A 21,954-nucleotide genomic window follows, 5' to 3' on the forward strand; every position below is an offset into this window, starting at 1 on the left:
ATGATATGCCCCCTTTAATATTGGACTTTAAACAGATGTCTAACCAAATAGCCAAAATAAAATAAATAAATGAAACCAAAGACCTTGTCATCACTTTTGGCTTACATGAGGGAACATCATACATCTACATGTAACCAATTTCAAATTTATTTTGGCTAGAAGTGGATTACTCATAGCCAGAAAATATAGGATCTGTTGTTAACCTAGACTGTGAAATTACCGCTATTGTTTGCTGGGAAGAGTTGACATAAAAGAACCATATTCAAAAGGTCTTTATGTCTTAGCTTTTTATTGTCTAAAAATGTTTTTCCACTACAAAGGACCTGTGAAACAACAACCCAAAATTGTTCTTCTGGTATCCTGTATCACATTTATTTTAACCTCCTTAGACCTGAGCTTTGGTTTCTCTTTATTTCATATTTCTTCCAGCTTTTTTGGGGTTAAAGGACAAGTTCAGTATTTTACACTTAAAGCCCTGTTTTCAGATTGTTTGTGATGAAATAGAACGGGTTTGACTGAAATTTCGACATATGCGGCTGCCCCGAGAATTTTCAGGTGATCGTTGTTTCACCTCCTACCTCTACAAAGGCTGCATAGGTGCACTGGAACAATCCTTCCTAAAATGCATTAAACTTTTGTTTACAAAGACGTGAAACTCACCGAGTGGTCAGGGGTGTTCACTAATATGCTCACACAAAAATCGCTGCAAAAGATGCTTTCCAACAGGTGTTTTAGCATTCGTTGTAAACTTGTGGACCTAATTTTCCAAACGCCCCACACCCGACTGAGAGCTTGAATAATAGACACTCCAGCCCAGTTGGTGGCAATAATCCGCCTTTGCCAATTGCAAGAATACACAAAAAAAGTCCCGGCGGGGAGTGATACCGTACCTCACAGCACATCTAATACAAGTCAATGGAGTTGGACAAAACTACGATAAAACCTGTTGGAAAGCATCTTTTGCAGCGATTTTTGTGTGAGCATATCAGTGAAAACCCCTGACCACTCGGTGAGTTTCACGTCTTTGTAAACGAAAGTTTAATCCATTTTAGGAAGGATTGTTCCTGTGCACCTATAAACCCATTCTAGAGGTGGGAGCTCTGATACAAGAAACACCTGAAAATTCTCTGGCCAGCATCATATGTCCAAATTTCAGTCAAAACCGTTCTATTTCATCATAAACAATCTGAAAACAGGGCTTAAAGTGTAAAATACCGAACTTGTCCTTTAAGAAGAACCAATAAATAAAATAACCAATATTTTTCATTGAACATGAAGCAGTGTAATTGTCCACGTTTGTGTGCTACAGGTTCTAGTTACACAGAATTAAGTATTATGGTGCAAACAAAAAACTAAATGTGATGTCCACGTATGCTTTTTCCTTTAAGTGCCAACACTTACTACTCCAGTTAGATACTCAAACTTTAGTTTAGAAACATAATGAGCAAGAAAACCATTTTATTTTCAAATTTTGAAAACTTTGCCAGTATTACAAATATTACAAAAATGTTCATTCGAAGTATTATGAATAACGATCCACTTTTAATCAATTCCAAGCATTTTCAAGACTTCATCTTGAGGTTACACCTGAGGTGCTTTAGCAAACAGCTTAAAAATAAACAACGGGTTCATAACCAGTGTTACAACAAAACACAATCCAGTGCTTACCAATAGCAATAAGAGTAAACCAGAACATCCTTAGAAGCAGGGCCCAATTTAGACAAGCAATAATGCAATTATTCAAAGTGCAAAGACAAAGGGTTTATGTGTCAGAGGAACCTAATATATAAATAGGCTGTGAGAAAATACAGGGGACAGTTTGGCAATTGAACAAAACAGCTACTTCCATTTATTGTTCTTCTTCCTCAGATTTATTTTAAAGCCCCATATATGACTAAAGATGTTTGCAGCACTGTGTGGGTATTTTGGGTGTTTTAATTTGCTGTCTGGCTTGTAGCTCCTTTACCTCAGCCAAGACCTCTCTAGCTTCTCTCCATGAAGAAATAGCCTCTTGTAGCAGTCGTTCGGCTGCTGCCCTCCTGCTATCCCAGTCCAGTGCTTCACTGGGGGGCGAGTCAGTACCCTTATTTTTTTTTAAACAAGGCGAGTAAGAGATCCGAAAGAAAGCAGAGTCCATACACTTGGAGTGGGGCGAGTGTGAGCCAGTGGAAATAGGCGAGTCTGAACCTTTGATGTGGTTCAGATCCATGCATTTTATATGGGGTGAAATTGGTTCTTTAGTATCAGGTGAGTCAATGCTTTTCGAGCGAAAGTTGCTCTTAGATTTTGACTTCTTCATGCGAGGCGAGTCCTTCGATTTTGCATGAGGCGATTCCTTACCTCTTGAACCAGATGAATCTTCTGAGTCTATGCTTTTGCTGTGAGGAGAGCCATGTAAGCTGGAGCCCTTGGAGTGTGGCGAGTCGAACCCTTTGAGGTGCTGAAGTCGGGGGGAATCGATGCCTCTTAGGTAGGGGTAAGATCCCATCCTGTCCCTATGGGCCTTTTGTTCCTGGATCTCAGCCAGTAGCTCTTGAGTCCTCTGTAGCCTTTGGATGATCAGGTTTTGCAGGTGGTCTGTCGGGCTCTGGGTTAATGTTTCCTGGAGACCGTTCTTGGTTGTTTTTCGCTCTCCTCTCGATAGAGCATCATCCATGGAAGCACAGCGATTGCGGCACTGAGCTAACACCTTTTGTCCGCTTTGAGGGGTGTGAGACTGGTAGATATGGGAAACCTCACTTTTGCGTGGTAAACTGCTGGTATTCACCCTGGTGTCTGTAATGAAGGATGGTGGCCTGGACACATCAGTACCGGCACGTCGGCGGCCAGGAGCAAGCATATCTATGCTGACGTGACCGTCCTTTATCCATACATCCTGATCATCATCATGCATATCCGCATCTTCTTCATTTACCAAGTCAAGTGTCAGCATACCATCAGAGGTGGCAGAGGCCTAAACAGCAAAACATTACATACTATTACCATTCAATTGTTTGACAAGCATTTTTTTCCTCAAAATAATAGCTAATAATAGGAAAATAATAGCTAATAGGGTTAATGTGAAAATGGTATTGCTGATTATTCTAAAATGTATTTGATTAGATAAAAATTTCTCTTACGGCCTGTTTTCTAATAAGAGAAAGACTGTAAATGTTAATGGGTTTATGCAGAAGGCCTCAAAAATAAATAGTTATGTATCAGTCACATATCTTATCAGCTGCATATCTATACAGCATCCAACAACAATCATGCAAATCAGTACATTTCCGCACAAAACAATGTAAACATGAAACAACAGCTGTCCTCACACTCGAAGTTAAAACAACAATGTCACGCACCACAGACATGTGATGACCGCGTGAGGGCAAACGGCGTCCAAGAGGGATCTTGGCTCGATCCCGTGTAGGGTGCGCCAAAAGACTCTCCTCCTCAATCGTGACCTGCAAAGTAATTTTCAGCAGCCATATATGGATTGTAATTTACACAACAGAAAGGGTCTATATGCTAGTAGTAAGTGATAATTAATCTCACTTTCATCACTGTTTTATCCGGCCCTTGTTAGTGTGAAAATGAATTAGCATATTTATAAATAGCATATGGCATATGGGTGATTCTCATGAAATCTAGACTTAGAAGGTGTCCAGCATCAGATTTTTTTTAAAGCCCTTGAAGCCAATTTTTTTCATATATAAGATTAAAGTCTGAACTTACTATAACCATTATTTTTAGAGGATTTAAAAAAAGATTTCCTATAGAATTATTTAAATTTTTTTATTATCATTATCAAAAATTATCATTGCCGCGAACTAAGAGAAAAAATAAAAACTGCTTACCAGGTAGCCATCTTGAGTATCACAGTCAATTATGTCCCTTCCAACAATTTTTTTTTTGAAAATGTTAATTGAGGGATTAAACAATGATTGAAAATTGTTGCGGAGGATGAGAAAATTTTTCTTGGACACATTTATATTCCTTATTATTGTCTCTACATTTACCAATGATCATCAAATTCCACATGTTTCTTTACTGTAAATGTTTATAGTATAGCATGCACTGAAGCTTTTTATTTTTTAGATTTTTTAATTATAAATATTATTGTCAAAGAACCCAAATCCAGTCATGGACACGTTGCGGTAATGACATTTTTCTCTTTAAATGTGGAAAAACAACAAAATTGGTTTTTATGATGTCATTTAAAATCATGTGCAAAATAGTACATGAAGAGATGTTGGTAACTGTATGCTTCTTATTTTGCTACTCTTATTTTGCATTTACTTTTTATCAAAATGTTTAATGATGACACCTTCTAATTTCACGAGAATCCCATATATTTTGTGATTTTGTAGTTAAAAGCCCCCCACATGCAATTTGTTTAATTTGCATTTATCTCCAGTAATCTCCAGTATGCAAAGGACCCAAATAACAGCAAAATGTTTAGATTGTGAAATAAAAATATCTAAAGAGAAAAAATACTTACCTCATCTAAAATACGGTTCTTTGCTCTTGTAATAGCTGTATTTAAAACATTAATCCAAGATTCCTTCTCCTCAGGACTTACGGCCAGAAATACAAGATTTGGACTCTAATGCAAAGAAAGATGTTACAATAATAAAAACTAAGATCTAATATGACCCCTTCAAAATTTTGTCAAGATGACTTTAATCTCAATTGAAATGTTATTTTAAAACAATGTGTAAGATCCAATAAAGATTATTTAGAAGATTTATGTGCCTTCATTCAACGCTGTTTGGTTCTTACCTTGTTCCCGGGTTGGGGGCAACGAAGCAGTGTAAATTTACTGTGGTTCTTCTTGCTGTGGCTCTTGGCCTTTTTCAGTTCCTCCGAGCGCTCATATTTAGCCAGGTCAAAGACTTCATGGGTCTTTCCATCATTCTTCATCTAGATACAAAGATAGCAGCATCAGCACATTGACCAACAGGCCTGAAGGTAAAAGCAATTTCTACCATAATTGACATTATCTGCAGCTCTTTTTCAGGCCCACTGTGCAGACAACATTGATTTCAGCTCAACAGACAGCCATAATTAATGTTCAACAGCACACACTTTGGTGTAAGGTCACAAAGGGCTCAATTCATGCTGACACAAAACAAAAGCAACAATAAAACTGTTAAAAAAAAATATTTGTGACCCTGTCTGTGAAATCCAGGCTAAAGTTGCATAATTGAAAGTTTGATTTCAGTCATTGATTTCACTTTAATTTACTTAAATTAACTTACATTCTTTACATTATGCAGGATGATTTTATGTAGAAAACAGTAAATCTAGAAAACATTTATGCCCCATAAAAACCATTTGTACCTTTTTCTGAGGATTACAAAGAACACAAGGTAGATGATTTGAAATCAGAGAAATGTTGTGAACATGTGGTGTTGTAAGTATTGAAAAACAAGACAGATGTTACAAACGATTTTCAGTTAGATCAGCCCCTCCTCTATTTGGCCATTGTGACCCATCTGTGCAAAATGTCTAATTTTAACACAGGTCAGTACTCATTATAGTCAAACGTGGTGGTAAATTTCACTGAACCTGGGAAAAAAATTGCACACTGGGATTGCAATTCCCAGAGGGATCCCAAAGGCAAACAGAAATCCAACAGAACAGATATTAGCATAAGATATGTGATATCAAAAAGACAGATACCCTGGATTCTAATTCACATACCTGTCCTAAAGATTATTCAAAATAAGAGTGTTTCTTAAATAGTATATTGAAATGAGCACCCTTAATGAGTACAATCTGGGTCAAAAAGGGACGAGCCCAGCTGTTGGGTTAAATTAACCCAGAAAATGTTTATATTTGACCCAACCATGGGTTAAAACAACCCAGCATAGGTTCAATTACAACCCAGCGGGCTGGGCTCATCGCTTTTTAACCCAACGCTGGGTTGAAAATAACCCAGCACTTTTTAAAGTGTACCCAGATGGTCTAATGTTTCAAAGTGCATATCCATGATCACTCTAATGCCTGATTACCCAAAACTCAAGTTTAAGAAGTTTAGTGATGCTACACTGAATTAATCAAATAAGTGATGGTTGGCTGAATAAATAAAGTAAACTATATTAAAATTACATACATAAAAAATAATAAATGAGTAAAAGCTGAAATGCAAAAAGTTGTGTTTTGATGTGTATGATTATTAACAATCTCAATCTAAACTGTACACTGAAAAAACCTACATATAGCCTATTTTTATGTTACTTCAACTTAAAAAGTAAGCTTAAACAATTTCAACATGTTTTTATAAGTTATATCAACTTATAACAAGTTAATAAAACTTAATAATAGTTGTTTTAACTTCATGCTTCATACAGTGTAAACAATTATTTGTTGCACTTACATTTCTAAGTTTAATTAACTTGAATTTATAATTAATTTCAACTTTCTTTACTAGTAAGAAGTTGCTATAAATTATAAAAAATATTTTTTTCAACTTTATTCCTCACCTGTCAGGAAAGATAATTAAACTTAAAATTTAAGCGCAACAAGGAATTTTTACAGTGTATGCAACAACAGTTACTTCCTTTACGCATTGGTAGGTTCCAGTACTTGCATACTGCTTAACTATATACTTTCAGTACAAACTTTTAGCAAAATAGGCAAATTGGGACGCATCGTTAGAGATTTAGAAATTTTAAGACAAGAGTTCTGTAGGCAGAGCAACCAAAATATGCAAAAGAATGAATCTGTAATCTTGAGATTAAAGAAAAAAGATCATAGTGATCTGCGATCATAGACCAAACAGCAAGGCAGTCTGTTTATAATATCTAGCAGTGGCTGCTCGTGACTGCTCTTCCGAGGGGCACAAATTCAAAATATGTGTTCGGAGTGTCATGTGTGTTGCTCGTGTTTTCAAATTATGTGTTTGTTGCGTCATGTGAACCATGTGCATCATGTGTTTAGTCAAAAAAGTGCCTGCTGCACACGCGTCAAAACCGAGACGCTCAATTTCACAAAATACATGCGAGACACTCCCTTAACAGTAAACTCTGATTACGCATGAGATTATACAAGTATCTGGCAAACCCGAGCGTCTCTTTTATCATAAACCTTTTAGACGCGTCTGCAGCAGGCACTTATTTTGACAAGACACGTGATGCACATAGGTTCACTCGAGTCGACTCGCCGAACAAATATTTTGAAATTACGAACCACACACATCAGCGCCCTCGAATATGACTCCGCTATGTTATTTGCAATACTACATCAACTTCTGGTTTTAATTAGGTCATAATTAGCTTAGGCAGTTTACAAACAAAAAGAGCAAAATCTAAGTAAAGCATTTCTAAATCACATATGGCCAAAGGTAGTGTGTGTAACCTTATGCCTCCAGCTGGTCTCATGGGAATCACACATTTAAATGTGAGTGAGTGCACACTCTGAGAAAGAGCGCACAGTGATGCTAATATGGGGCAAAAGACCCCTGGAGGAAAAAAGCCGGGCCTCTCTTCACCACATCAATATTTCACTCCCCCACTGTTGGCACAGCACGTTCCCGACAGGGGGCCATCCTGATCTCTGGATTAACCACCTCCAAAAATAACCCACTAACAGACCATCTTCATTCTGATGGAGGTATCTCCATCCACAACAAAATGCGGGCCTTCGTAAAGCCTGCTCTTATAAATTTTACATTGACCTGATGTTTTCTTCCTGAAATGCTAAAACAAGATGTTTTAAAGTTGATATTAACTTTTCAAAAATATAGAAATAACCATTTAAAAATATACACACCTATAAATCAGATTTTAAGGATATTTTGTACAATGCACAATTTAGTGCCGATTTAGTGAAATTTGGAAAACCAGTTAAAAACCACTGCGCTACAGCATTAATTATTTACACCAGACATATAGAGAGAGCTTGCACAGAGGCACTTTGAACACAGTTATAAAAGCTCAGCTGTCCACATGTATAAACTTCAAATAATTCACTAAGGATTCATAGCATTTATGACTAGTGTTGCATGAGCGTGCCGCACGAGTGAGATCAATCGAAACGTTATGTCAGGTGACATCATACAGGCAAGAGCAGGGTTACCTTGAAGTCAAGTGTAGTAGTGCGTATCCCTGTCAGAACTATTCACAGCCTTGACGGACAATATAGAGCCGGGGCAGTGATCACGAGAGGACAGTCCTGTAGCTAACATACTGATACTGATGCAACCTGCTGACAATGTAATCAGATCCTATAAAAATAACCTGCTTGCCTGACCCGTCAGATAAGGTTAGGAGATGGGGGAGCCGAATGCTAATGATTTCGTGAGCGGCTGATCTATGTACAGCTCATTTTAAGCTCCTGTAATACACATATACAGTATAACAACATAACATATATAGCATAACTTATGCAAACTGTTTCAGAATTTAAAACATTTGTGGCTAACTTAAAATCTATAAAGAGGCATATCTGCGTTGTACTATTAAAAAATGCATGTCTGCATGATTTACTGATTGCAATAAAATTTCAATTTGATGCTGGCATAATGTGCTTTGTTTAAATGTTGTGATGTCACACCAGAGCCCTGAGCATCTTTAGGAACAAGTGCGGCTAATCCTCTGATCTCCAAAAGTCCACTAGTATGTAAATGAGGGATAAGGGAGTGCTTAAGCAACTCTTTAATTTTAATACTACATCAAGAAATACCATGGCACTACTAAACTGTCCTTACTGCTTCCCAACAAAGCTGCTACACTTTCCTGAAGAATTACAACCAATCCTTGCACATTTCAGGTAAGCACATGAAAGATTTTTTTGTTCTAAAATTAAACCAGCAATTAAATTCGGAGAGATGCTTAGTTCCGTCTGTAATTTTATTACTTGTAACTAACTTTCATTATCTTTGGGGATTGCTGATATTAATGTTGACTGTACTGCGTTGACAAAATATCCATGATACTAACCTTGGGAACATTTGATAATAAACAATAAGCAGCTGCACCAAAACAAGAAGCAATAATGGGGTATAATTTTCAGTGTTTATATAATATCCTCCTCCTAACAATTATAGCTTGTCAGGGAATACTTTGATGATGCTGCAGGGCTAAACTTTTAATATCAAGGACAGGAATTTTTGAAAAATTACTCCAACAGTCCACATTCATTAAAGGGGACATTTTACAAGACTTTTTAAAGATGAAAAATAAATCTTTGGGGTCTCCATAGTATGTATGTGAAGTTTTAGTTCAAAATACCATATAAATAATTCATTAAAACTTTAAAATTGCCACTATATGGCAGTGCTGTGGTTAGATAGTGCAGATTAAGGGGCGGTATTATCCCCTTCTGACATCACAAGGGGAGCCAAATTTCAATGACCTATTTTTTCACATGCTTGCAGAGAATGGTTTCCCAAAACTAAGTTACTTGGTTGATCTTTTTCACATTTTCTAGGTTGATAGAAGCACTGGGGTCCCAATTAGCACTTAAACATGGAAAAAGTCAGATTTTCATACACATATTTCAGTGGTTCTCAAACTTTTTCCACGTGCTACCCCCCTTGTGTACGGTGCATTCCTTTGCGGCCCCACCAAAGAAAATGTATCACAGAAACTGTTCTAAAATGTAACATTTTAATTAAACAAAACATATTAAGTTATACAAAGTAGTGCTGTTGGTTAGTAGCCTTATTTTTTTTAGGTTTAATTACACAGAATTCATGATAAATTGTCATAAAACTGGGGCCCCCCTGGCACCATCTCGCGGCCCCCCTGGGGGCTCCGGACCCCAGTTTGAGAACCACTGACCTATTTAACTTCATAACTTTTAAGCAGTCATAATATGGGCACTTTGAAACTCTTCCCAACTCACCTCTTTTTCAAATATGTACAACTGATCCCCTTTTAGCATCACAAAGCGGTTTCTCCATACTTTCCTGAATATCCCTTTGCCAGAGAACCTGCGGATCCAGCCGACTTTGTCTGGTTGGGATGATGGCTGGTTGGCATCTTGAAGACCCTGTAAGTGTGTCAATAGTGACTATCAGTTACTGTTTTATCCCTCTTACATAACAGTGCAAACAGATAATCAGATCTTCACACTGGTGATTTGAGTGCAGCTGTGTATAAATAGGAAAAAATAATGCAAACTGTAGGGTGTGTCAATTATATACTGGCTCAATTGAAATAAAGATAATATCACCCATCACGGAAGCTTCACTCCAATGCACGAGAGGAAAATGCGTAACTTAACCCTTGTGAAAACGAACCTGCGTTTTATTAAAGTATGCTAGTATGGGTTTTGGCGGCTTATCATTTTGCCTTTATAGTTTTTCTTATAAATATCATGATTAAACAATACAGGATTTCTTATAGAAAAAACGTTAATGTATGAATTTGGTTTTACTATACATTACTAAATACCTTGGTTCCTGTATAAAAACAATGGTCAAGTTTCGTAAAGCATCAAATAGGCTTTGAATGTTCTGGTTTACCACAACAAAGGAGTAATTTACGATGTTAAAATAATTTTTAAATGACTTTCAGTCCAAAAAAAGGGAATGTTCAAAGCAATAAAACTGAATGTTAATAAAACTAAACAGTCGTGTAAACATAGTTGAATTAAAATCTCACCCTTTTCACCAAATGGCTTTTCTTCATGTTGCCTCATGTAATGTATATTCCGCGATCTGTTCTGTTGTTTATAGAGAGATAGTTGTGTTTCCTCTTGATTGTGAATGAGTCTCTCTCGTGCAGGTGTTGTCGTTGTTTTCAGTGGGTTAAAATGCTGGATCTCAGCGCAGGACGCGCAGTGTTCACGTTGACGGTTTGCAAAACGCGGGCACAGGCTCTCCATTGGCTTGGGTTACTCCCTGAGATGCTGTGGGTTGCATTGAAACTAATTTTGGTGTGGGGGGAGGTTGATTCACGTTTTTGAAGCTCAACTGCTCCATCTATTGAGCGAGCACGCAGCTGTCCGCCTGATGTCAGTGATTTCTCAGTGTGTGTCAACGTTGCAATTCTTATTTTTTTATACAGTTACAATCAGGGGTTAAATTGGGATTTGTTATGTGGGGGGGCTCTGCGGGGAGGGGTACTTCAAGGGGTAACATGTTTAATACTGATGATAGCAAAGCCACTGGTGTGTTTCAATGACATTCTGGACCTCTGATAGGATTTGTGCCAGAGGTTGACCCCAAATATTTTATAAAGAGTGTCTGAATTTTAAATGATGCAAATCTATGAGTTTGACACCCTATATCCATTTGTTGCACATGTCATTATGCACAACTGATCAAACGTTAAAGGAAGTTAAAGAATCAACCTCCTTGAATAATTCTAGGCATAAGATAGGCTAAAAAGACTCAAATAAAAAGAAAAGGTACAACACACAGTACTGTATCATCAAAATGTCTTATAAATTAGCCATAGAGATTCCCTATGCTGGTCAGCAGCTAAAACAATCATATAATTAGGTTTGATTTGTGTAATCAAAATACATTATTTTATTAAACTATAAAAGTTATATCCAGTGTCATCCTTAACATAATGTAATTAGATGAGTGACATACATACTTTAATCCTTTACACGTTTCTAGTCTTATGAAGTTTTCTCGACGTGGGCACCATTCTTACCTCTCTCTCTCTCTGTTTCTCTCTCTCTCTCTCTCTCGTCAAATGATCCTGTGTGAGAGCGCGTTCTTGAAGTTCTGAGTTTTTTCGCTTAAGTTGCATAACTTGCGCGAAGACGCATTTAAAGGGAAAAGCGCGTGTTTCCGCGGCAATTGCGGCGCCCAATTCGCGTCATTGTCATCGCCCCGTGCGAGGACGCGCCTGGTTGCGTCTTTGCATTGACTTTGTATGTAATCTGCTCGCGCAAATCGTTGAACTTGCGTTGGTGAGTATGCCCCATAATGAATGAAAACGCATTATTCCCTTCGCGTCAGTGCACGCGCACCAGCGCAGCGAGTACACACGCACAAGCGCAGCGGGTACACTGGCAAGAGCAGAGCGCGACCTTCAGCCTATGTGCCGGAGCTTAGCCCCGGACGGCCCCGGCCCAATTTAAACCCTGGTTACAATGTGTATGTGCATAACGATTTTAAGTGTACACTGCAAAAAATGATTTTCTTTTTATCTTGTTTTCAGTACAAATATAAACAAATTTAATCAAGATGCATTTTTTTGATGAGCAAAATGACATAAGAAAATAAGTCTATATACTTATACAAAAATATACAATTTAATAGAATTTGTCCTTAAAACAATTTTAAAAAAATCTGCCAATAGGGTGAGACATTTTTCTTGATTTTTTCCTTGCATTAGGTGTTAAAAAAGTATATAAGTATAATTCAATATTTTTTTCTTACCCATTGGCAAATGTATTTGCTTGTTTTAAAGGTGCAGTGTGTAATTTTTAGAAGGATCTCTTGAAAAAAATGCAAAATAATATACAAACTATATTATCAGGGGTGTATAAAGACCATTCATAATGAACTGTTATGTTTTTATAACCTTAGAATGAGACGTTTTTATCTACATACACTGAGGGTCCCGTTACATGGAAGTCGCCATTTTGTGCCACCATGTTTCTACAGAAGCCCTTAACGGACAAACTTTTTTACTAAGTTGTCTCTAACGATTAAATGTTTGTCTGGTGGTGGCTATCGTAGCTTCTTTATGCATTTTAAAAGCGAGCGTTGGGCACTGGACTGAGCCGTTGGTTGCAATTCGCAACCTCACCACAAGATGCCCCTAAAATTTACAAACTGCACCTTTAAGCACAAATTCACTTAAATATGATATTTTTTGACTAAAAACTAGACCTATTTTCTTAGTTAATCAGAAAAATTCATCTTGATTTAATAACTTTTAGATATTTTTACTGAAAACAAGACAAAAATACTAGATAAGAGAGTTTGTTATTTGCAGTGTATAGGCTGATTGACCTAATTCAAAAATATTGTAGTATACTATAGTATTTACTACAGTTGACTACACAGTTCTTAATTGTTTATATAATAAACCCAGAGTATATCACATTATACTACCTTTTACTATAGTAAACACTAGTATACTACATTTTTTAAAAAAAAATCTGATTTATCATCATTGGATGAATACCTCCAAAAGTGATGTACTTATGTCATTCAACAGCAAATATACGGTATGTTTCATGCAATAAATAGTTTAGTATTAGATTAGTATAATATTAGTAATTAGTAGAAAATTAGTATAGATTGTTTATGTGATAAAACACCACTTTTTTATGTGTATAACAAATTCAAGTATATAAGCTGTTTTGATGTTTTATACATTCCATTTATTAAAAACTGTAGAGTTTGAAAGGTGATTCACAAATTTCATAATTTTCATTATGTAACAAAAACACAGGTGAGTTTCAAAAGATCCCATAACTCCAAGACAACAGCACAAACATTTAAAAAGGGAAACTTCTTTACTAGCTACTGTACATAACTTCAGCACTTTATTCTTAGCATGACATGATTACATTATTCAAAGCAAGAGATGTTTCTTTTAGTTTTAAAATGTGTACACCAAGGACACCTTGTGTGTTTTTGTACACCCAATCTGAAAAAAAAATTATTAGGGTTCTCCTGTATGCTCTCTAGTACAACACAAGTAACATTATTTGCCTGAAAATTTCCTGGGTCCTTTACTTTGAAAATCACCACAAATCTTTCCATCCTATATACAGTAAATTGTGTGCTTGAAGCAGTAAAGCTATTAAGTATTTTAGGCTTGCTAGCTCTCTGGCTGATGGGTGGGGATTAATGGATGTGATTGGGGGGGGGGGAGTTATAGTGCAACAGCCCGAGCAAATCCATTGGGTTTTAGCTCTAGAGGTTACGGTAATGACCTAAGAGGTCAGGGCTAAACTCTGTATACCACATACAATGTCATCCAACGTCATCAGCCAGGTGATGGGGCGTGGAGCTTTGGTGATTGATTTAAAATATCATTAAAACTTTTAAAATGTGTGTGTGTGTATTCAATGATGTATTAATCAATGAAAGACTAACTCCAACACACAACTGAAAAGACACAGCGAGTAACACATTTAGCTGGACAAGCTAGTAACAATTAATAATAACACAAAGAAGTGGACAAGCATTAGATTTAAACACATTTAGTTATTGTTTGCTTAGTTTTGAAACAAGCAGATTTAAATGTTTGGGAACCTTTGATGAAACATTTTACAGTAATATTCTTGCCCAAATTATATTTACAGAGCAGCTTTTCTTTAATATTTAGGTTATATACACTAATTTTTAATATTCTGAAACATAGTCACCTGTCAAAACAATGATCAAATGCAGCAACACAAAACCAATATATTTAAAGCGGTCATTATAATTATTTTGTGAACATTATTTATACAATCATAAAAGTAATGCACATATACAACTTTTAGTTACACACGTCATGAGCAACACCCTGCTTATGTGTTTTCTCACCTAAAGAACTTACACATTGTAAAGGAATGTTAGGAGTGAGAAAACAAGAAAACAATGTGTTCAGGGTCAGAGGACAGACCACACACAACAATACAGCTGATTATCACGATACGAGTTCAGCGTCGACTTGATGGTCTGCCAGATCCTTGAGTCCTGTCACCACCTGATCTTACTGAGAGCATCACTTCTTCCATGAAGCTGTGACAGAGGGACAAATGAAACAAGTGTGGATCAAAATGTGCATAGTCAGCAATATATGTCAGATTTAAACCCACAGGGGAAAACACCATCATCACATGTATGGGCATATTTAACTAAAAAGAGAAATTAATAACAGAAATGACAAAATAACAAAATGTGACCCCCACACAACAAAATCCAGAATTAAAGCGACACGTCACTTTTTTCTTGAAAATATGCTCATTTTCCAGCTCGAAAATAGGCCCCTGCTATTGAAAGATACTAAGGTGCTGCATAATATCATTGCGCCTCCTGCAGCCATGTTACGGCAGCAAAGTCCTTGATTATTACGCCAGAATGAGAGTATAGTTCCTAGTCATATCTGCCTAGAAAATCGCAACTTTTAATTTTCCGTCAGCCTTAGTACATGATGTAACTACAGAAGAGTCAAGTTTTAAATAGGAAAAATATCAAAACTCTTTGGTTAGTGTTTAAAGGCGTGATGCTAATGGTCTAATCAGATTCGATGGATTGTGCTAAGCTATGCTAAAAGTGGTAGCGCCTGACCTGGAGATCAGCTGAATGGATTCCAAAACAGTAAAAATCAAATGTTTAACTCTAGGGGAGCTGAAAAAGGAGAATATTTTCAAAAAAAAAGTGGAGTGTCCCTTTAAATCATATGAGCAAACCAATTGTATGTTTTAAGATAACACCATTCATAGGCTTATGTCATTCTGTAACCATTCAGTCTTGAATAAGACATAAAGGCTTGTGTGCCAGGGGGCAAATGGATGGAGGTGGTGAAAAGAGACAACAGTGTTAAGAGTATTTAAAGACACTGACCTCTTAGTGTTGTGAACTGCCGTGCCCCCAAGGACGATGCGCACCCCAGGCATTGTGCGGTTCAGGTTGTAAACAGCGAGTGCTTCCTCATAAGTGGCTCCACCAATTATGAAGACAATAATGTCTTGAGGTCTAAACGTGTGAGAAGTACATGTGCGGAAAATTTAGAAGGTTTAAGTTCTCCGGTTCATTCCCTTCACCAAATTTGAATCAATTGGGTGGATTTAAAGGTGCCAAAGAATGCATTGTTAAATTGTTCTTTGATATTTACATAGAAGGTATGAAACTTTATTAAGTGAAAAATGATCCAGAAATGTTTTTACATGTCCATTTACAACCCTAGGACTTGTCCTTTGAATGAAATGAATAATAGTGAAATGGAAGGGTCGTGAATAATAATGTTGAGCTGCTTTGAGGCTCATGTCAGTAGCTTACATTAGTAAGCATTTTAACAACTTTGGTAATTAACTTAATGTGTAATTTAATGTTGGTGGCGTACATCTCGACTGTGACATCACAGTTGGTGTTATGTTGAGATTGGTCTGTTTTCCAGCAGTCTTTTGCGTGCACAAGGTTAACATAAAAATTAGGAAACAAACGTGTTTGAGGCTTACGATATTTCATTACCATGTACAGAGCTCTTATTATTCATCTATGCCTAGGTAAATACAGTTTTTATTCTATGGCACCTTTAACATCCCATAATTATAAGACTGTCAATGTTAAAAGAGTGAAATGCTTTATAGGACCTTAATTTAGTCAGAAGTATAATAAGTGTACAACCCAAGCAGATGGGTAAAAAGGACCTTGACGAATTGATAACTCCTGAAAACTGAGTATGAAGCAGCTGTGATGGGAATATGCTTGCATATTGTAAATAAATATTTAAATGTAACATTTTTTAATTTGAAGTACATTTAATTATCTTGTGAAAAATGAATATTTTTATTTTTTATTTAAACACATTTGATTCTAAAATGTTTTCACAACAAAAACATTACATCAAAAGTGCCATGTATCTTATTGCATGAGTGTGTGCATGCCAGTGTATTTATGTATTGTGTCACCTGTCTCTCAGAGAACTAGGCCCGAGGTAGGGGAACTGGCTGTCCTTCAGACGACCCTTGATCAGCTGATCCAATGTGTCATGAAGTAGTGGCTGATGCTGTGTGTACACATTCTCAACCCCCTGTTTGAGCACACAAGCAACCAGCGTCCATGAGATTTGATGACAAAATTACTCAGACCACAATCAGAGACAGTCGAGAAACAATGACAGAATATCTTTACTAAGTGACTGCATAAAAATTTTCAAAACGTGGCGAGATTCAGATATAAGTAGCAATAACGCACCGTTCTTGCAAATGATGTATGATGTCATAAAATCAAAATGATCTTCCTTCAACAAAATCCAATCACAAGCGGCCACAGGATACGGATGGTAACACCACATAAAACCTTAATGTGTCTTGGTTGTGATTCGGTCACTGTAAGAGGATTAATGTTTAGAGATCTACCTTAAGCCCTTTAAAGAACTGTTTAGTAATGGACACTGCATCTGTAGGAGTGATGAGGTCACTTCCTCTGATTCGTTTACCGCCATATTCCACCATAGCCTTTACCATCTACAACACATATGCAGGCAAGGTTAATAAATGTTGCTTGGTTTAAAAGTTAATTTCACCTAAATCAACCATCAATATTAAAACATCAACTCTTACATTGCGATATCTCTCAGACACACCCCTACGGGCGAGCTCCTCCATAAAGCTGGGCAGGACGCTGCTGCTGTGTTTCTCATAGCGAAGCGCATACAGCATTACCAGGCGGACAGCGTCAAGTTCATTCAAACGAGGGCTCTGCAGTAGCCGCCTTACATTCTGTAAAAGCGAAACCAGAAAATATGAATCAGGATTTGATAAATAAATCAGGATTTGGTGGGATTTTAAACACAGGCCTGTATTCAGTATATGTATTCAGGGAGTAATCCGCCTACCCGTTTCATATCCCTATCGTGTTTATATATATATGAAGATATATGTATCTCTCTCAAGGGGTTTTCTCCTTCTATGAGTTTTCCCACAGGGTTTTTCTCCTAGGGGTTTTTTCATCCCATGGAGAGTCAGCCCACATTGGCTTAACTTAGCACTTTCCTGTATACGTTACATTATTACTACGCTCGCTTGTAGTGTTTATTTTTAGCCGCTGTATTCTGCTTCTTATATTATCTATCAATTTTTCTGTGTTTTACCCTACATATATTCATGTAAAGCTGCTTTGAAACAATTAACAATTGTGAAAAGCGCTATATAAATAAAATTGAATTGAATTGAATATATGATGGGTATCTGACCTGCTGTGCACTGGAATGGTCATTCTGGCAGGCCAACTCCTGCTCCACCTCTGATACCTCCATCAGCTGTCTGTCACTCACGAGACGGGACAGCTCACCAACCACAGTCACGTGCTTTGACACCGTGCCCGACATTTTCTTAAACTGGGGGTAGTTATCCACAAATGCCTGTAAAGGGAGAAGGAAGTGGTATCAGTATCAACTTCTGTATCAGTGGCTGCTGTTATATACAGTCTGCTCACCTTCATGTCAGATATGGACTCTAATTTCTGTTGGCCCTTTGGCTTTTTCTTCTGGAAATCCTCCATTAGGTTCTTAATGTTTGTCCCGATCTCACCGAAATTTAAGTACAAGTTCTTATTAAGAGAAGGAGAAAACATATGTATACTGCGTATCGATTTCATAATTTCATCTTGTACTAACGTTTATTGTAATCAACAGATCAGCACTCACATTAGCATAAAACTCATCATTCTCTGCAGTCAGGACAACCTCCCGCAGGTCCTTACTGATTCCAGGCACTCTTGACAGGTCTATACGGTTGTTATTTATTCCCAGGAGCTCATGAACCATTGCCTGATAGGTCCACTAGAGGAAGCAATGCCAGCACATTAAATCATTATGCAATATTTGTGTGATATTATGGCTCTTGTATTGAAAAAGAATAAACATGATATATTCAGACAAAATGGTCTCTATCCCCCCCCTGGTGGCCAGATTTAAATTTTACACCTAGAGCTTATGAGGTTACCAGGAGTCAAATGTACAGTAGTCTCTAACCTGGTTGAGAAGAGGAGTTATGGCGTCATCACTTCTGTCTAAAATCAGAAGAAGGGGAGGTACTTCTGTTTTTCTGAAGTCAAACAGTTCATACTCCTTGGTAATGATTTGCTGTGAGACAAACAGATTTGAAGTTATGGGTTACAATGGAAAATGTCTATCATCGTGACACATTACTTATGTAATTAATTTTAAGTAAAACCTTACTTTGACACTCTCTGCCAGCCTTTTGGACATGTCAGAAGAGAGCTGGTAGCGAATCATAGGGCATTTCTTCAGTGACAACAACACTGATGTCAAACCTTGAGTGACACGAGGCAAGATGCTGGGTTCCCAACTGCGACCCTATAAACAAATGCAGAGGTATTTATTTAATGTGAGCCTGTGACGGATACAGCCATGATCAGATCCCTTTGGATTCTCAGATAGTCTTGAGGTACAGTACTGTACAGACATGAAATACAACAAGAATGCCAAGTTGCAATACTAGATTTTAACAATTTAATCGCCACCAGTTTCAAGTTGGTGGTCATGACATCATAACATGCCTTAAAGGGGGAATCTACAGCTATTTCATGCACTCGGACTCATTAATTAACACTGTTTAAGAGTTTAAGGATTCCTAATCAGTGGTGACTTCTTTTTTCGAGGGCGCCCGATGGGAAGTTCGTCACAATATGTATGTAGCCATTCATGTGTGTGGTTTCTTTTTCAAAATATGTGTTCTGCGCGTCGAGTAATCCTATGTGCATCACGTGTCTTGTCAAAATAAATGCCTGCTGCAGACTAAAGGGTTTATGATAAAATTGCCGGATACTCGCATAATCTCATGTGTAATCAGAGTTTAATGTTAAGTGAGTGTCTTGTGTGTATTTTGTGAACGTGAGCGTCTCTTTTATCATAAACGGTTTTGACCCGTGTGGAGCAGGCACTTATTTTGACAAAACACGTGATGCACATGGTTCACATGACGCAACAAACACATATTTTGAAAACACAAGCAATGAATGTTTTAGCATGTCACATCAGTTTAAATCATAGAGTAAATATAAGTAACATAGCTTTTTCATTCAACAATAACTTAACACAAGAAGCATTTTCTCTTACCCTGGATACTCCTTGAAGGTTGAGGGAGAAAAGGTGAGGGTTCACAGCAATGAAATCCCCATAAAACTCCTATAGTAACATGAAAACATCATAATTTGTAAGCAAAATTACTGCCTTCAAACAAATGTGACAATGTCTGTAGGACTCATAGTCAAAAAAATTATTAAATTAGGTAATGTGTGGTTATTGCTGTAAATAATCTTTAAATTATGCAGGATGCTTTTATGTAGAAACAGTCAAATAATGACTTGGGTTGAGTTGGGTTATCATAAACTGAGTCAAAATTTTATCTTTACGTTCTCTGATCAGTTTAAATTTTGTGTTTCTATTCATTTCAACACTGATTTTATTTAAAGGGCACATTTCACAAGACTTTTTTAAGATGTCAAATAAATCTTTGGTGTCCCCAGAGTGTGTATGTGAAGTTTTAGCTCAAAATAACATATAGATAATTTATTACAGCATGTTAAAATCAGCACATTGTAGGTGTGACGTGTGAGCAAAGATGTGACGTGACTTATGTGACTAAATGGCAGTGCCGTGTTTGGATAGTGCCGATTAAGGGGCGGTATTATCCCCTTCTGACATCACAAGGGGAGCCACATTTCAATTACCTATTTTTTCACATGCTTGCAGAGAATAGTTTACCAAAACTAAGTTACTCTCTTGTTCGTTTTCACATTTACTAGGTTGAAAGAATCACTGGGGATACAATTATAGCACTTGAACATGAAAAAAGTTAGATTTTCAAGATACGTCTTAACTTTAATGGCTTAAATAAAACCAGCAGAAAGCTCACCTGCACTTCTGCAACAACTTCCTGCTCATCCGCCTCAGCCAATGCTTTAATTTCACTCTTACTGATCACATTACTGAAATCTGGACAAAAGAACTCAATTCACTGCATGGCCTTCATTTCATAAAACACTTAGACTGAATATGTCTGTTGATCTACTGTTGGCACTCACAGATGAAATAGACACTATACTTGGGTCGACGAAGCTCTTGAATCAGGTGCTGTACGTTCTCCTGTAAACACAGAGGTGAAGAAAGACATAACATACCTAGTATCCCCATGCAGTGTCATTTACACACATTTAATAAGTGGATGATATAAAAACTGAGATCAGTGTTACCTTGGTGGGCCGCAAAAAGCAGATAGCCTTCAGGTGCTTCATGTTGTCTCGGTTTTGAGAATCAATGCGCTCAAAAAGGTAAACCTCCTTCTGTATGATCTCAGACTGTGTGTAGACCATACTAACTATACTGGTCTATAAAATGATAAACATACACGTTATCATTAAAAAAATAAAGCAATAGTTGTGGAACATAAATGCAGTGGTGTTTACATAGGTTTTGAAAAACATAAGGGCATCATGACCCATAGAAACTAGATACATTACCAGATCTTAGCACATTAAACTGTATTTGCTTATTTACGATTGAACACTATAGCGTAAAACATTTCAAATTTTACTGTTTGCATTCACTTACCGTCTCTTTATCCATAAGCAGGACCTTCATACCGGGTCCGCTGCTCTCTATCATTTTAGATACATACTGCTTGACAGCCAGAGTTACGTTCATTTTGTCGTTTTTTATAAATGTTTAGTAAGAGTAGAAAAAGCGATCCGATCGTTTAACAGTTGTTTATTGAGTAATAAACGACTTATTTCATCAGTAAACCCCCACACATTAGTATTGTTGACAATGGGAAACAACTGTCTGCGCTTCCTAATACTTCCGGTGTACGCGGGTATTTATTCAACATCTGATTTGGGATCCGCTGTAGCTCAATGGATTTGCTACTCTTTACTGTGTAAATGGACCAGTCGAACTGATCTGAAAACAGTATGTAAGCAAGTGAATTAGTATCCCATAATTCAAAGCTGTAGCGTGAAACAGAGTGACTAAAGCGCCATATTGGTAAGGGCGAAGGAATTAATCTGCCGCAGACGCGCGAAATCTCACTGAGGTAGTGTGTTTTATTAGCCTTAGCTTAAGGTTTTTAATTTTTATAACTTTATTTTTTATTTTTTTATTACAGTTTTATGCAAATTATAAGAATCATCAAAGTAAATGCTCAAAAACACCATTAGGATGACAATCCCTGCTAAAAAAAAAACAATAGACAGACACCATCACAGAAATTCTATTGGTTTTATTGGGAAATGTATTGCTTCTATGGAATATGTCCCAGAACATACAGTGTATTGGTCTTTGTTGGTCAATAATGGTATGTATTGGTTTTAATGGT

General features: G+C 37.0%; 2 protein-coding genes across 2 annotated transcripts; both read right to left on the minus strand.

The window, feature by feature from the left end:
• Positions 1-1,441: 1,441 nt before the first annotated feature.
• On the minus strand, positions 1,442-10,878 carry plekho1a (pleckstrin homology domain containing, family O member 1a). Its single transcript, XM_055220653.2, has 6 exons — positions 10,590-10,878; positions 9,829-9,975; positions 4,759-4,899; positions 4,478-4,582; positions 3,339-3,440; positions 1,442-2,953 (listed from the first exon to the last, which is right to left on the minus strand). Exons 1-6 carry the CDS (start codon positions 10,614-10,616, stop codon positions 1,895-1,897), a joined length of 1,581 nt encoding a protein of 526 aa, XP_055076628.2. The 5' UTR covers positions 10,617-10,878; the 3' UTR covers positions 1,442-1,894.
• A 2,377-nt stretch (positions 10,879-13,255) lies between these two features.
• On the minus strand, positions 13,256-21,452 carry vps45 (vacuolar protein sorting 45 homolog). Its single transcript, XM_055219899.2, has 15 exons — positions 21,192-21,452; positions 20,834-20,968; positions 20,666-20,726; positions 20,497-20,576; positions 19,698-19,766; positions 18,798-18,935; positions 18,591-18,701; positions 18,264-18,398; positions 18,053-18,166; positions 17,811-17,978; positions 17,179-17,337; positions 16,975-17,082; positions 16,525-16,646; positions 15,458-15,589; positions 13,256-14,632 (listed from the first exon to the last, which is right to left on the minus strand). The coding sequence occupies exons 1-15, from the start codon at positions 21,282-21,284 to the stop codon at positions 14,551-14,553; spliced, it is 1,707 nt and encodes a 568-aa protein (XP_055075874.1). The 5' UTR covers positions 21,285-21,452; the 3' UTR covers positions 13,256-14,550.
• Between the last annotated feature and the right edge of the window lie 502 nt (positions 21,453-21,954).

The sequence above is a fragment of the Misgurnus anguillicaudatus genome, chromosome 20 (genome assembly GCF_027580225.2).
Source record: "Misgurnus anguillicaudatus chromosome 20, ASM2758022v2, whole genome shotgun sequence".
NCBI lineage: Eukaryota > Metazoa > Chordata > Actinopteri > Cypriniformes > Cobitidae > Misgurnus > Misgurnus anguillicaudatus.